At 43.6% G+C, this 13,707-nt stretch overlaps 1 protein-coding gene across 1 annotated transcript in view; it reads left to right on the top strand.

Annotated features, from left to right (window-relative positions):
• The window catches only part of LOC120754924 (unconventional myosin-X-like), an 80,756-nt gene that overhangs the window by 24,485 nt on the left and 42,564 nt on the right, over window positions 1-13,707 (top strand). Inside the window, exons 11-17 of the mRNA XM_040069208.1 lie at window positions 463-581; window positions 4,189-4,335; window positions 5,042-5,142; window positions 7,022-7,088; window positions 7,541-7,633; window positions 11,278-11,346; window positions 12,207-12,289. Coding sequence (XP_039925142.1) covers window positions 463-581; window positions 4,189-4,335; window positions 5,042-5,142; window positions 7,022-7,088; window positions 7,541-7,633; window positions 11,278-11,346; window positions 12,207-12,289 — 679 coding nt within the window. The remainder of the gene's footprint in view (window positions 1-462; window positions 582-4,188; window positions 4,336-5,041; window positions 5,143-7,021; window positions 7,089-7,540; window positions 7,634-11,277; window positions 11,347-12,206; window positions 12,290-13,707) is intronic.

The raw sequence follows: 13,707 nt of genomic DNA on the forward strand, positions 1-13,707 counted from the left end.
CACTCTGTTACAATTATCTAATCTGAGCTGGTCTGCAAAGTGAGTCCCAAAACAGACAGAAGCAATAAATATGTATTAGAAGTGCTTCGAGTCTTAAGTTAATTGCCTCTCTTCTTAACATCCAAGTTTAGCAATCCCATGCTCAGACTGCAGTATTATGCTTTTAGAGAAACATATCTTCTCATGCAGTGTTTAGCTAGTGCTGAGTTTTACACGTGGTTTTGCTCCTCCTGTTGACAGCAGGAAGGGTGACTTACATGAGTATTTGACTGTGGTCCATAATGGGTATGTGAGCCTACAGCTTTGGCTATGCCCAAGAGAATCAAGTAAGGGGGAGTGTGTTTTGTGCTGGGGTTTAGTCACCTGCCTTGTAGAAGTCCCTGGGATTTCCTCACCGAGCTGCAAAGATATCCCTATGAGTGATGGGGATCCATGCAGGAGAAAATTGTGTCTTCTTTTTAGTGCTGAATGTTGCCAGCGACCTCCTGGGCTTAGACGCCTTTCAGCTTTCTGAAGTACTGACACAGAGGTCCATGATTCTGCGTGGGGAAGAGATCAGCTCCCCTCTCACTGTGGAGCAGGTAAGTGTCCTAGTGTATGCTTCCAGTTCTGGCACTTCTTCATTTCCAGGCCCTTAGTCTTCTCCTGTGCCATCCATTCCAGCCGAGGGCCTCCTGTTTCCTCAGGTATTTTGCCCTTATTGGTAGCTCAGGTCCCAGTGTTGACGCTGCTTTTCAGGCTCTACAGGGGAGTTCACTTGCAAATGCCAGTGCACAATACTAGTTTTAAGTCACCTTCACTCACCAGGAGCTGGTCATACTTGTGTCATGCAGAAGGTGCATCAGATGCTTTGTGGTAATTGCAGGTGTGTGTGCTTTAACCTGCAGAACTCCTGGGTTACACTGTGTTTACTGGAAAGTAAAAGCTGGCACACAGTTCCCACAAAACATCTGGCAGATGTTAGGCTGTTACTCCACAGCAGCTTCTTTCTGGATCCATACAACCACAAAGGAGGACTGAATAAACTGATGTATAGCTCTTGCGGTGTTGCTGATCACTTGAGGGCACTCTTGGTGTTTTAGGTCCATGCACAGATAACTGTAGAAAATCCTCTGCATTAATAAAATGCAAGACACTGGAAGGCAAAGAGTATACTGTTACTAGGAAAGGCATCGTGTTATAGCAAAGTGAACATCTGTAATGGAAATCATGTGCTGGCACAGACTGCAGAGGGTTATCAATCCAACGCCTACATTGGCAGAGAAGCCAGAGTTACTAGACTCTCTCTGATGGATGTCTGTCTAACTTTCCTTCAGATTTCCCATGGAAGGAATTTCACAGCATCTTTAAGTATCCTGCTTTAGCTGCAGTGGAGTCTGGAGTTGAAAAGATTTTCCTCATATTTAGATTACCTTTGACATCCCAGCTGTCCACCTTACAAGCTTTGGCTTCTGTGAAGTTTTTCATGTGGTGTTCTCTTTTCTAAGCTAAACAATCCAGTTCCTTCAGTGCTTCCTTGTAAGTAATTTTCTAAATCTCCTTGTCTTCTGTCTCTGTTTTCCCACATCTTTTAAGAAGTGGAGTGCCCCTAACTGGACACTGTAATCAAGCTGAAGTCTCAGTAGTGTTCATTATGGTAGAGTAGTTGCTCTTTTCTTGCTCTGAACGCACATGCTGGTAGTCATAAACTAAGCTTTGCCTTTAAGAAATGGTCTCCTTTTTTTTTTTTTTTTTTTTTTTTCGTAGTCTGTGACCTTTCTTTGCAGTGAAATTGTGTGAAAATTATTTTTCAGCCTGTAGTCTGTGGTAGATATCCTCAGTATCCAATACCACAGTTTTCTTCTCAGCTGTCTGTCCTAAATAAGCCGCATCTTTCTCTAGCAGTGCATAAGGCTGGATAACAGATAGTACCAGAGGCACCTCGTGCAGTCCACAGCAATGGTATGCAGTTGTAGGATTTACTGAGTTTCCCTGAATGGAGCTTTCCCTGATGGTATAGCCGTTCCTGACGAGTGTGGATTGGACCCCACACTTACTGCTTGCAGCCCAGTGAAGTACCATAGCCACAAGAAAATTGTGATAGCAAGTGGATGCTACCATTTAGCTATCTTCACTGGGTGAGCCTGTTGCACTCAACACTGGGTCTGTAAAGACTGTTCCTGCCTAAGCCCTAAGTGCTGCACCCACCCTTTCCCACTTGTTGTGGGGACAGGATTGCTGGGGACTTCCCATTATGTAATGGGCTCATTACCCATCTGAGCTTTGACATTTCAGTGCGCTGAATGGATGAGCTGGCCTAAAGGCAGGCAAAGCTGGGAGGATGAAAGGCGCCTTTGAGAATCTCATTCGAGCCACATTGTGGGGAAAGTGGCTTGGCTTACAGCTGGTTGGGGAGGTCTTGTTCCTGAAAAATGTGTCCAACTTACAGTGTAGCCAGACACACTACAGAGGCATGGCCCTGAGGGCATTCTTAGTCCCAGCCAATAAGGCAGATCATCTGACGGAGAGAAGAAATATCCAGAAAAGGCATGTGTGCCCGTGCTTTGAAATGTTCTCTTCTGTGGAGAAGGGAGGTTGTTCTGTGTCAGCTTTGAGCTGCTGAAGAGGAAACAGTAGCTAGGAAGAGAAAGGAGGAGAAAACCAGTGTGGTTGGGTGAAAAGGAGGATCTGGCAGTCGGGGTCTCAGAAGTTTGTGAGACACTGGAAGGGATCAGAAACAGTTGGCCTGTGCCATTAGCAAAGATCTCATCTTATTTAGGGTTGTGAAACTGAAGGGGGAAGAGGTGCGTTTAGAAGACCTGTCAATGCTGGTCTGGCCTACTGAAGGAATTGCCCTGCTGGTGTCCTAGTCGGGACAGGGGGAGCAACCTGCAATCTATTTACTGAGGTTTATTTATGAAATGACAAGATAATGGCTTTCATCCTACTTGATTATTTCATGTATTGGCTTGCTCACCCCTCAGCGTTATATTCTCTGGAATTCTCTAGATGTCAACTTCTTTTCCCAGTTGGGAGTTTGCAGCTTGTCCAGATGGGTTGGGCAAAAGCTTTTCTGGGTTTATATTGTGCAGTTGCAGTTATCAGTCTCAGGTACTACCAGCCAAGGTCCTTGGACATGCCCTGACATTTATCTCCATGTCTCCAATCACCAGGATCTTTCTCCACTTCCAGCATCTTTCTTCCAGTCATGATCTTTGCTGTCTTCTCTCCCGGCTCCTTTTTCTGTCCTCTGAGATTGTGTCTCCTTGTTAGGGGCCCTTATTTTTGGCCTTCTCTGCTTTCCAGAACCCTAAACTCTGTTTTCCTCTTCTAAATAGAGTATGTGCAGAGTGACAGCACATGGTCAGACTCCCAATTTGTGCTTCTGTCTCGTGTCTCTTTATTAATTGGAGGATTTAAGGTGTGCCACTTTTGTTTGTCCAAGTGTTATCAAAATAATGCAACCAGCCCATTCCTGGTGCAGCTATCAGGTAGCAGGCTTTTGCTTGAGATACCAAATGTTTGATTTTGGATGTTCATCCACACGCTTACACCCAATTATCTACTGCCTGTTCATGATCACAATTTAAGTTATTTTTCCCACATATGACACTTGGTTATGATATCTGCATGGGATGTTGGGTCAACTGCAGGAAAGTTTCAGCCTATGAACTTCTGGGGCATGTGTCCTGGCTGTTGGCCAGCCTAACTGGATTCCAGTGGGATAATGCTGTCTGCAGGAACATTTTGGAAAGGGAATTTTGGAGGGTAACTTGGTGACAGAATATTCTATTAAATCCTGCCCTACCAGTTTTTTGAAAACTGAGCAGATACCCATTTGACAGCTCTGCTAGGAGTACTGAACAGAGTTACCTTGCCTGTCACCACAAATATGGGCTCAGGTGATAAAAGTTACTGCTGTGGACTTAGTTGTCAGGTATTTTCCCTGTCCCAACACTTGTTCCAAAAAATGTCACTGATTTTGTTACTTCCTTCACCCTCTCAAGTGCAGTTACCCAAAAATTATGGCTTGTCTGTGTGTGGCTGGCTACTTGAAAACTTGTTACAAATAAATATTGCACTGTGCACAGCCAGTACAGAGGCTAAGAAACCTAGAGGAGTGGAGGAACCTGAAGTCCCATAGAGATTCGTGTGGCCCTTATGCCTTCTATTCTCTTTGTGACTCATTTTTTCTCTCTGTATTTACAGGCAGCTGACTCCAGGGACTCCCTCTCTATGGCACTCTATTCCCAGTGTTTTTCATGGCTCATTAGCAAGATTAATACAAAGATCAAAGGCAAGGAAAACTTTAAGTCTGTGGGCATCCTGGATATCTTTGGCTTCGAGAACTTTCAGGTCAGGATTTTGATTTTTGTGGGGTGGGTTGGTTTTGGAGATGTTGATGCATATTGGAAGAAACTTTGGTGGGTTTGCATCCTGGTAAGGATAGCATAGGGCATTCTGGAATCTCCACCCTGCCACTTTCCCCTGAAAGCAGAAAGATATATTTAGCTGCTCATTTCTGCCAGCCATATTCATATAGGCCAATGTTCAAGGTCTGGTTTGTGATACAGACCCTAAGCAGATCTGCTGTGATAGATAATACTGCGGTTTTGATTTGTATGCAAACTAAATATCCAAATCCTACATATACATTGTTTACATCTGTTTTGCATTGTGTGGAAAATCCTGCATGTAACGCTTCTAACTACAGCTGGTGGGGGGTGTATATTGAACAGTCATAGAGTGACTGCTCAGATATTTCACAGAAGAGAAAGCCTGGTGACCTAACAGTTAGGGAAATTATTTCTTTCTTCCAAGAAGAGAAACATAATTGTCTTTAGCATGCTTTACTGTGAATTAGGTTTACTGAATTAACCTTGCAGGTGCTACAAAAGCTGTTCTCGTAGTGGACCTCTCCATACTGTCCTTCTCATATCCACCTGACACCACTATGTTCTCTGGCTTTACTCCAGGCCTGGCACCTTCCCTGTTGCTCATATAGATTTTTTTAGAGCTCAGGAACAAGAGTGTAAAATTTTATAATTGTTTATTCTCGCAGGTGAATCGTTTTGAGCAGTTTAACATTAACTATGCAAACGAGAAACTCCAGGAATATTTCAACAAACACATCTTCTCCTTGGAGCAGCTGGAGTACAACAGGTGACAAACAGTGGAAGCGGGCCCCCGTTGCTTTCATGGGTAGTAGGAAGGAGGACATCATTCCTCCTGTGCTGCTCAGTCCCTACCACTGAAGCAGAAGAGACAGCTGAGCCTTAGCACAGCCCTGACAGTAGACGTGTCTTGTTAAGCATTGTCCATGTGCTTTGCCAGTGTAAGTCACTTGTACCTCCAGGAAAAAGCATTCTTCATTGTAAAGTTTAGAAACTCCAGATTTCCTTCTGTCTCTCAGCTGAATGGAAAGTTCCTGGGCTTTAACCCATTAGAGTACGTGGTCACTGGGTGTATTACTGACTTTGGTAATGATTTACGTATGGCAGTGGTGATGTATTGCAGATGGAATCTTGGTGTACAAAAAGTAAATTCCCTAAAGGTAGACAATTAGAGATATTTCACAGCTCTTTGTGTCCTAGAGATTCCTATACTGTGAAAAGGACTCTTTTCCTCAGCAAGATTTACATCAGGCTGTTTCCTGAGCTTGGGGCCTTCTGCACAGCTTTTTCCTCTTCTGTGGGCTTCATATTGGCTTGTATTTTGTGAAGTACCTGTGATGTTCTAGAGTATTTCTGCTTCTAGAGAAGGCTGCTAGACAAATACTTCAGTTGTTGTACTGAAACAAAAGCCTTTATGTTTGTGAATGAAGGAATTGAATAGGGTCAGTGAGGGCAAATGAGAGCAGGCTTGTAAAGGGAGACAGTTGAATAGTCAATTCATTAAATTCTAAAGATTACAAAATTGCAAGGCTATTTATGGGCTCACTTCTCAGGCCAGTTCCACCATTGCAGGAATCTCATATTAAAAATGGTACCATCATGGCAAATGATTCTTTCCTGGTGGTTGCATAGAAGTTTAAGTTCTATGGCTGAACTTTTGAAAGAATGAGATGATGTTTTATTGACTACATATCAAATTGTTCTAAGGCAATGCACTTAAAGCTCATCTTTCACCATATAAGCTCTGCTTCCTCAGGCTTAGTAAGTGGATTCATGCATCTCACATTGGTGCTTTGAACCTTAAAGTATGAAGCCTGGGCTGAAGCATTCGGAGGCAGCAGCTCCACTATCTTCAAAATGTTAGTCTCCACCTGAAAGGGGTCTGTATCAGAACGTCAGTAAGAAGCTTCACACATAGCCTCTAGTCTTCCTTGTATTCTTAAGAGTTATCCTAGGCTACTCTGAATTCTGAAAACAGACATCTCCTGTATTATGGAAGTATAAGAAGATGGTAAGGCGGAAAAACACATTCAGCAGATTTATGGAATGTCATGGGTGATTTTCAAAGCACATTATTGTGCTGCTGTACCTACATCAGCTCCTGTTCTGAAAGAAGCAGGGCCACCCTCTAGGCTCCCTGCATGTCAGGCCAAAGCTTATTTGTGTCATAATCTTCAAAACTCTCCCTGAAAACTCTCTCCAGTCTCTTCTCCTGGTGGATCTGTGAACTGTGGTTCAGTCTTCTGGCAGGTGTTCTTCAGGCCTGCTTTCCAGATTGGTGGGTCAGCAGCTGACTCTTGAAGCTGTGCAGCAAACTGTCCCTCATCACCACTGTGTAGGCTGATGCCCATCACTCCAGAAAGAGCACAGTCTTAAAATTCATGTGAAATTTGCTCAATGACTATAACAAAGGCATCAGTCTAAGTCACTGGTATGGATAAGAAAGGCTGTCTCTTATTTCCATCTCCATGTGTTAGCAGTGCATTTTGTCCCCTGCTCATTTTCCCCAGGCATGGCAAAGCCTAATTCCTGCAATTCACCCTAAAGTCCTGGGACAGCTGCCAGGCTCGGTTACTTCTGCTCTCCTACACCCCAGGACATTGGATCTTCTGTTTCACAACTTTGTTCTGTTTGTTCTTGACTGTCAGGGAAGGGATAAACTGGGAAGCCATTGACTGGATGGATAATGCAGAGTGCCTGGACCTTATTGAGAAGGTAAGCAGTTCCCTGTGACAGTTTCTAGGGATCAGTGGGGACTGCTGATTGTCTTGAGTTCCCTGGCATTTCTTGGTTTTAAAAGCAGATCGTTGCTGACATTCTCTTCCTATAGTGACTTGGCAAAAGTATGAGTTATACTACCCTTAGTCCCAGCTCAAGAAAGCAGATCTTGGCTTATTGTTGAGAGTAAGCTTAGGAAGGCTGTCATGTTTTAGACAGGGATTAACATTCAAGTAAAACCTTAATGTGAATTTTTTATAAATTAATTCCCACTTATGTTCTGCTTGCTGAATGCATTAACTGTCCAGAATTCTGCTTTCAGTTTGAGTTTTGCTGGGTATAACTCAAGGGTTATTGCTCAATGGTCTGTTCAGATCTCCAGTTCTTGGCTTGGTGCTATGTAGTTAAAGCTTTTGCTGACTGTAAAAGCTTGTCTCGTTCTGTTGTAGAAACTAGGTTTACTGGCTTTGGTGAATGAAGAGAGTCGATTCCCCAAAGGCACAGACAACACCCTTCTGGAAAAACTTCACAGCCAGCATATGGTAAGTAAGAAAATAACCTGGCAGGCAAATGATCAGTATGTTAGCCCCATCAGCATTTCAAAACCTAAAGTGAAGGTTTTGTTGATGTAAAATATGTTCTTTGTGCAGGAAATGTAAAGTGCTTTAGGCCTGAACCTGCGAGTGTTTAATAAAGCTGCAGTGAACAACAGTAATATGTAAAGCAACCTGAGAATGGTCTCCTGTGCACATAGAGAAGAGGGAGTGTGCATTCCACAGGTTGTGGGCAGAGAAGCTTTGAATTTGCAGCATGGGATGGAGTCAGGTTCTGCTGGTCTGCGACGGGACACGAGGCAGCACCCCAGGCACAGGATGTGGCTGCACAGTGTGTTTGGGTTTCTCCTGCCAGCTGACTCACAGCAGTCTGCTCCAGAGCATGTCAAATCTGTCTCCTGGGGCTGGGGACGGCTTTTGCCTCATGACTTTTAATGAAAGCTCTCTTATTGTTCCTAATTAATTAAATTCTTTCATCCTCTTTCTTGTGTTCTGGACACAGTAGTGGAACGGCTTTTTCGTGCAGGTCAGAAAGCTATCCTGGGGACACAGAAACCCCACTGAGATCACAGTAGCAATCCCTTACCATGTCTCTGGTACAGCCAACACTTTGTTCTAAATAGTAAATAGACTGAAAACAAAGCAAATTAAAGCCTGTAGCATGGACTTACAGAATAATTAACTACTTTGGTAAGAACATTGTCAGCAAATACATTTTCTAGTTTTCTAATTCGGGCTTCATTCAAGCCTGAAAACATACAAATCTGTATCCTTTATCTGATATTTTTTAATTGGCATAGATGCAGATATTCTCATTTTTCATATTTGCATTGTAACTCTGCTAGTAATACTCATGACTTCAAGTCAGAAGCAATAGCAATGACTTTTGGTTAGCTACTTACAGCTTTGAGGAACTATTTACTTTATTTAGGCTTAAATCAAGGTCTTCAATGTAGTCTGCTGTGGTTTTGCCTTGTCTTATAGGTCAAGAAATGTGAGAATGCCTGATTTTCCTTCTTTTTTATTTTGAATTGTTGTTGGTATTTCTTAATATAGAATTTATTAATATTTTTAATGTTTATTTCACTTATTATGAATTTTCTTTCTTAACTGTTCCAAACTCTTCAGTTTGTCTCCAAATGGAGACATTTCAAAGCTCCTCTTTCCTTCTGCTGTTCATTTCTGAATTTGTCTACATATTTTTTTCTCTATTCTTTTCTGAGATAAATAATCAGACCAGAATGCAGTTCCCTTGGTAAGAAGGTACCTGTGGTTTATTGTACAGCAGCATGAGACTGCCAGTATTATTTTGCATTCCTTTATGCCCCACTACATTTTGGTTGCTGTTTTTGGTGATTTCTGTGCATCGAGTAGCCTTTTCATTAAGCTGTTCATAGTGTCACCTCTGTCTGCTTTGAGGCAATAACAGTTAACGTGGAACCCTAGGAAGCTTTCAAGGGATGGAAGAGGCTGAGTTATAAGAGCAGGGAGGAACAGCGGAGAGTGCTCTAGGATTTGCATTTGCTGAAGGCAAAAGCGTTTTTTTATACCAGTTAAGGTCTCTAGTGCTGGCTGGAAGAGCATTGGAAGACATCCAGCCAGCATTGCTGGGAAGCCTGACGAGAACAAGCCCTCTTCTCTGTATTTTCTGTGGAATGCTGTAGTCTTAAGGAGGAAAAAGCAAAAAGCTGGGATTTAAGAGAATATGACCTCTGAAATGACTGGAGAAAGGAGCAATAGGGAAGATAGCAGAAGGAACCAAAAGTGTTGTAAGCATGGGTGAAATATAAGGGCTTGGTGGAGAGGGGTAGGATGCCAAGGAGAGATCCAGTAGCAGTCATGTTTGGAGTGGAAGACAGGGAAGTTTGTGGTTGGCAAAGTATGACTGTATGGGGGGAAGGGAAGAGCAATGAAGTGGGATCAATGTGAAAAGAAAAAAACACATGAAAATATTTCCGTAGCACTAACAAAATATCAGCATCAGAAGCTGTCCACCTGCTAAATACTGCTAAAAGATCTTGAAGATGAAAGAGCTGAATTACAAACAGCATCATGCAACATGTTACTTAAAATTTCCTTAATACTTTTGTCTGAGAAGGTGGGGAATTATGTTAATTTTTAGAAAGTATTGTAGGAAACTATAGGCCTATAGTTCCGATTTCACAATTGTGTAAATTCACAGAATGTAAATGGTCAGTTACCTCAGTCAGAGGAGGCTTGTAAGATACTGTCTCCTACAAACACGGAGGTTTTCTGCTGACTCACAGGGCAAGGCTGAGCTGAGAGGGGCCTCATGAGACTGTGTTGTAAAGTGAAAATGAAAAGCAATGTAGATAAATGTAAAATGCTGTGCCTGAAGGAAAACAGTCCCAACTTCACCTTTGAAATGATGGCCCCTGAAGTGACTGCTGCCCTTCAGGAGTGAGACCCAGACACAGGCTGTGATGCAATTCCATGGAAATACCAGCACAGGGCTCAGCTGTAATAAAAATCCACCAAAGAAGTAGTAAAAGCTCCCAGGAGACTAACAGTAAAAGTAGAAAACATGGTTATGGCATTGTATAGTCTGTGGATCACCTTCACTTTGAGCCACGTACACCATGGGGCCCCTCCACTCAAGGAGAGCTTCTGGCAGAACTGGTAAACAGCAGGTCTGGGACAGCTTCAGTGCTGCAGAAAACCGTGTCAAAAGGACCTGCAGTGTGGAGACAAGATGACTTGGGTGGGTGTGATGGGTTTAAAAGTCACACATGGCCTGTAGAAGATTAATGGCACTAATGGAAGCCAGCCTTAAATCCAAGCAGCTCTAGTTCTTTATGTAGTTGGTTGAGAACTCCCTGTGAAAGGACACTCCAGATGCAAGAAGTCTGCATGGGTTCACTTGTGGAATGAGCAAGTATTTCAGAGAGAAATCCATTTGGGGTTACTCGTTAGGCAGGCCTCATATAAATAATTAGAGTTTGAGGGACTATTAGGATGAAAGTATGATTTACTTGGTTTGTTTGTACTCTACCCTACATAGTCAGTGCTAGAGGCAGAATACTTAGCTGGATAGATTGTTGGTCTAGAGTAGCACGGCTGCTCTTAAATAGTTAAAATTGTTTTCACAGAACAGAGAAAGGAGCGGGGAAATGAGAGAAGAAAAATAGAAAGGAAAACTGAATATTGAATGTAGGGGACGAGAGGTGCAAGAAAAGATAAAATATAGAGGAAGACAGGAAATTGGTATGTTATTTCCTTTGATGAAGAAAAGCTGTGGAGGTGTTATGCAAAGCTGCCATCTTCCCTGCATCCTGATCCTGTGTCCTGCGCCACATGGTTTGTGTGGAGCTCAGCCTCCTCAGGTGTCAGACACACAAGAACTGACATTTCATCCATGGCATGCCTCCGCAGCCTTGATTCTGCAAGCCCTTGCTCACATGAGAAACGCCTTGAAGGGCTGGATATTTCCATTTAAATTTGAGTAACATATTTGTAATGTAGCTGCAGATAGCTGCAGCAGATGTGGTCGGGCTCTGCAAGAGCAAAGGTCCTTGCCCATCCCAGCCTTGTCATAGTCATGGCAGAGTTCCTGACTGACTATTTATTCTTATACCAACGTTATAAGACAACTTCTTTTTCTTTCATTTCAGAGCAACCCCTACTACGTAAAGCCTCGGGTGACAGACCATCAGTTTGGCATAAGGCATTATGCAGGGGAGGTAGGTGTTCGTGATGTGTTTGTGAGATGCTTGGTATCTTCTGGACTTGAGGTCCTCAGTTCTAGATTCCAGAAACCAAGAATGTCTCTGAGCTGTGTGTTTCCACACAGTTAGTGTCCCGTACCAGAGCACAACGAGTATGATGGGCTTAAAATAGTGTGTCGCTCTCCAGTACTATATTCTCCAACTTGGATATTTCAGTTTCTCAGGTAACTTTTTGTTGGGGGGATAAACTCCTTACTTCTGTTACTCATGTTGTCTTTCCTTGGATATTCACAAATAAACAAAATGCAAAGGAAAAGTCGCAAGGAAAATTCAACTTTTGAGGAGGAGGAGGAAAGGCTGAATACCTATTGCAAAAAGGAAAAGGTTCCTGAGCCTTCAAGGTTAAATGTTGCTCTTTGTTGTGAAGAGATATGAAGCAGATTAAGGTGTGTCAAGGGAGGACACCTGCACATTAAAGAAGGGCTAACCTCCTCCCAGAATAATCTGCTGAGCACTTGTGGTTGAGAAGTTGGGGCACTGGGTGGCCGTTCTCTTCACTCTCCTCAAGTGAATAGAGTACCTCACACCTTGCAGAGGATTTCCCCAGAGACCCTCTCCTGCCAGGCAAATCTTTGCCGCTGTTTCACTTGGCTCTTGTTTCTGAAGGGTTTTTTTTGTGTTTTTTTAAACTGATGGCTAAAAGCCACTTTTCTTGCCAGTAACTGCAGAACTCTGTAGCTCTTTGACCCCAGAAATTCAGATCTTGGCACATGCCTGCAGTGTTACTGTGTACTGTGTAGCTCTGCTGGAGGCCTCGTTCATTGGCATGTAAATGTGGAAGGACTTAGTGATCTGCACGGCACTGTGTGTTGCAGGTGCTGTATGATGTGAGAGGCTTTCTGGAGAAGAACAGAGACACCTTTCGTGATGACATTTTAAACATGCTGAAAGACAGCAGGTATGTTTGTCAGGAGGCCACATCTGTTGGGCGGATCGAAGCCACATTCATGGAATAAACCAGACCAAGGAAAGCAGTTGCTTTTGCCAGGGCATCAGGCATCATTCTTAATCATTCTTCTCTTTGTGCTGAAGTGTCCTGATAGAAGAAAGGAGAGCTGGAGAAGTCAGATGAGGCATAGATTTAATCAGGACTCATGTTGTCCCAGTTTTAAAAAGAGCTTTAATAGCATGACAGATGTCCCTTCAGGCAATTTGGTTTTTTCCCTCCTCCTTTCCTTTTCCCTTTGCCTTTCCCTTTCCTTTTGCCTTTGCCTTTCCCCTTCCCCCTCCCTTCCTCTTCCTCTTCCCCTTCCCCTTTTCCTTTTCCTTATTCCTCTTACCTCCCTATACCAACAATGGCAACGTTTTCCCTGAATGAGCCAATGCTCTTTGCCATGCTGTCCGTTGCCAGCCTTTGTACAGAGGCTGCTTGTTAGTGGAAATCATCTGTCCTTATCCTGAGCCAGACTGAGCTGTTGCTGTGGGACTGGGCATGGACTCGAATGTTATATCCCAGTGCTGCAACATGACCTTAGAGAAATGAGCTGATTTGGATCTTGAGCAAGGTCTGGGAAACAGAAGTGAGGTCTAGTGGTAGGGAGGCATTTAATAATGTAGAGGTTCCTACAAGCCTTTGAGCAGCAGCTCTACCATGTGCCCCTTACCACAGTCCATGTATTGCCTTTGGGCTCCAGCCTGATGAGACTGTTTCAGAACTGCCTCTTCTCTGAAGCTGCTGCAGAGCATGCACTGAGAAGCCTTGAAACAAGCTGGGGGAGCTGAGACTATGAGCTGCTCATGGTTGTCTTACTCGGACAGTGCCATCTGAGGAACATTTTGCACGAGGCTTGAGGCCAGAATTGTGGTTGTTATTGTCCAGCATAATAGAAGGACTAGGGCTTTTTCAACGTGCCAAGAAGAGAAGTTGGGCCAGAAGCAAGCAAAACAATAAACTGGTGCAAGCAGCTCTGAAGAACTTTGTGCAACTTTGTAGGAATCAGCACCAATGTCTCAGGAGTGGCAAACTGGTGGAAGATTCCCCAGAACTGACCTATGTAGAAGGTAGCTCTAGAACCCCGCTGGACACAGGAGAGCTGGGCTTCCAATTTCATGATCATGTCATGGGGGGCTAATCATGAGAGCTAGTCTGGGAGGCGTGACAGCACCAGTCTAGCTGGCATACCTTCAAGGTAGTTTTGCCTGGGGCCGTATGCTTGCTCAAGGGAGGTGTCCCTTGAGCATTCCCTCCTTGCTCAAGAGAGGTGTCCTAGCCAGTGCAGAATGGAGATTTTCCTTTGTGTAATATGCTGCTTGAAAGTGTGAGATGGGGCTTCTGGCTTTGCAGCTGAGTGTGGCATACAGGATCTGGGCAGCCAC

Source organism: Hirundo rustica, chromosome 7 (genome assembly GCF_015227805.2).
Source record: "Hirundo rustica isolate bHirRus1 chromosome 7, bHirRus1.pri.v3, whole genome shotgun sequence".
Taxonomy (NCBI): domain Eukaryota; kingdom Metazoa; phylum Chordata; class Aves; order Passeriformes; family Hirundinidae; genus Hirundo; species Hirundo rustica.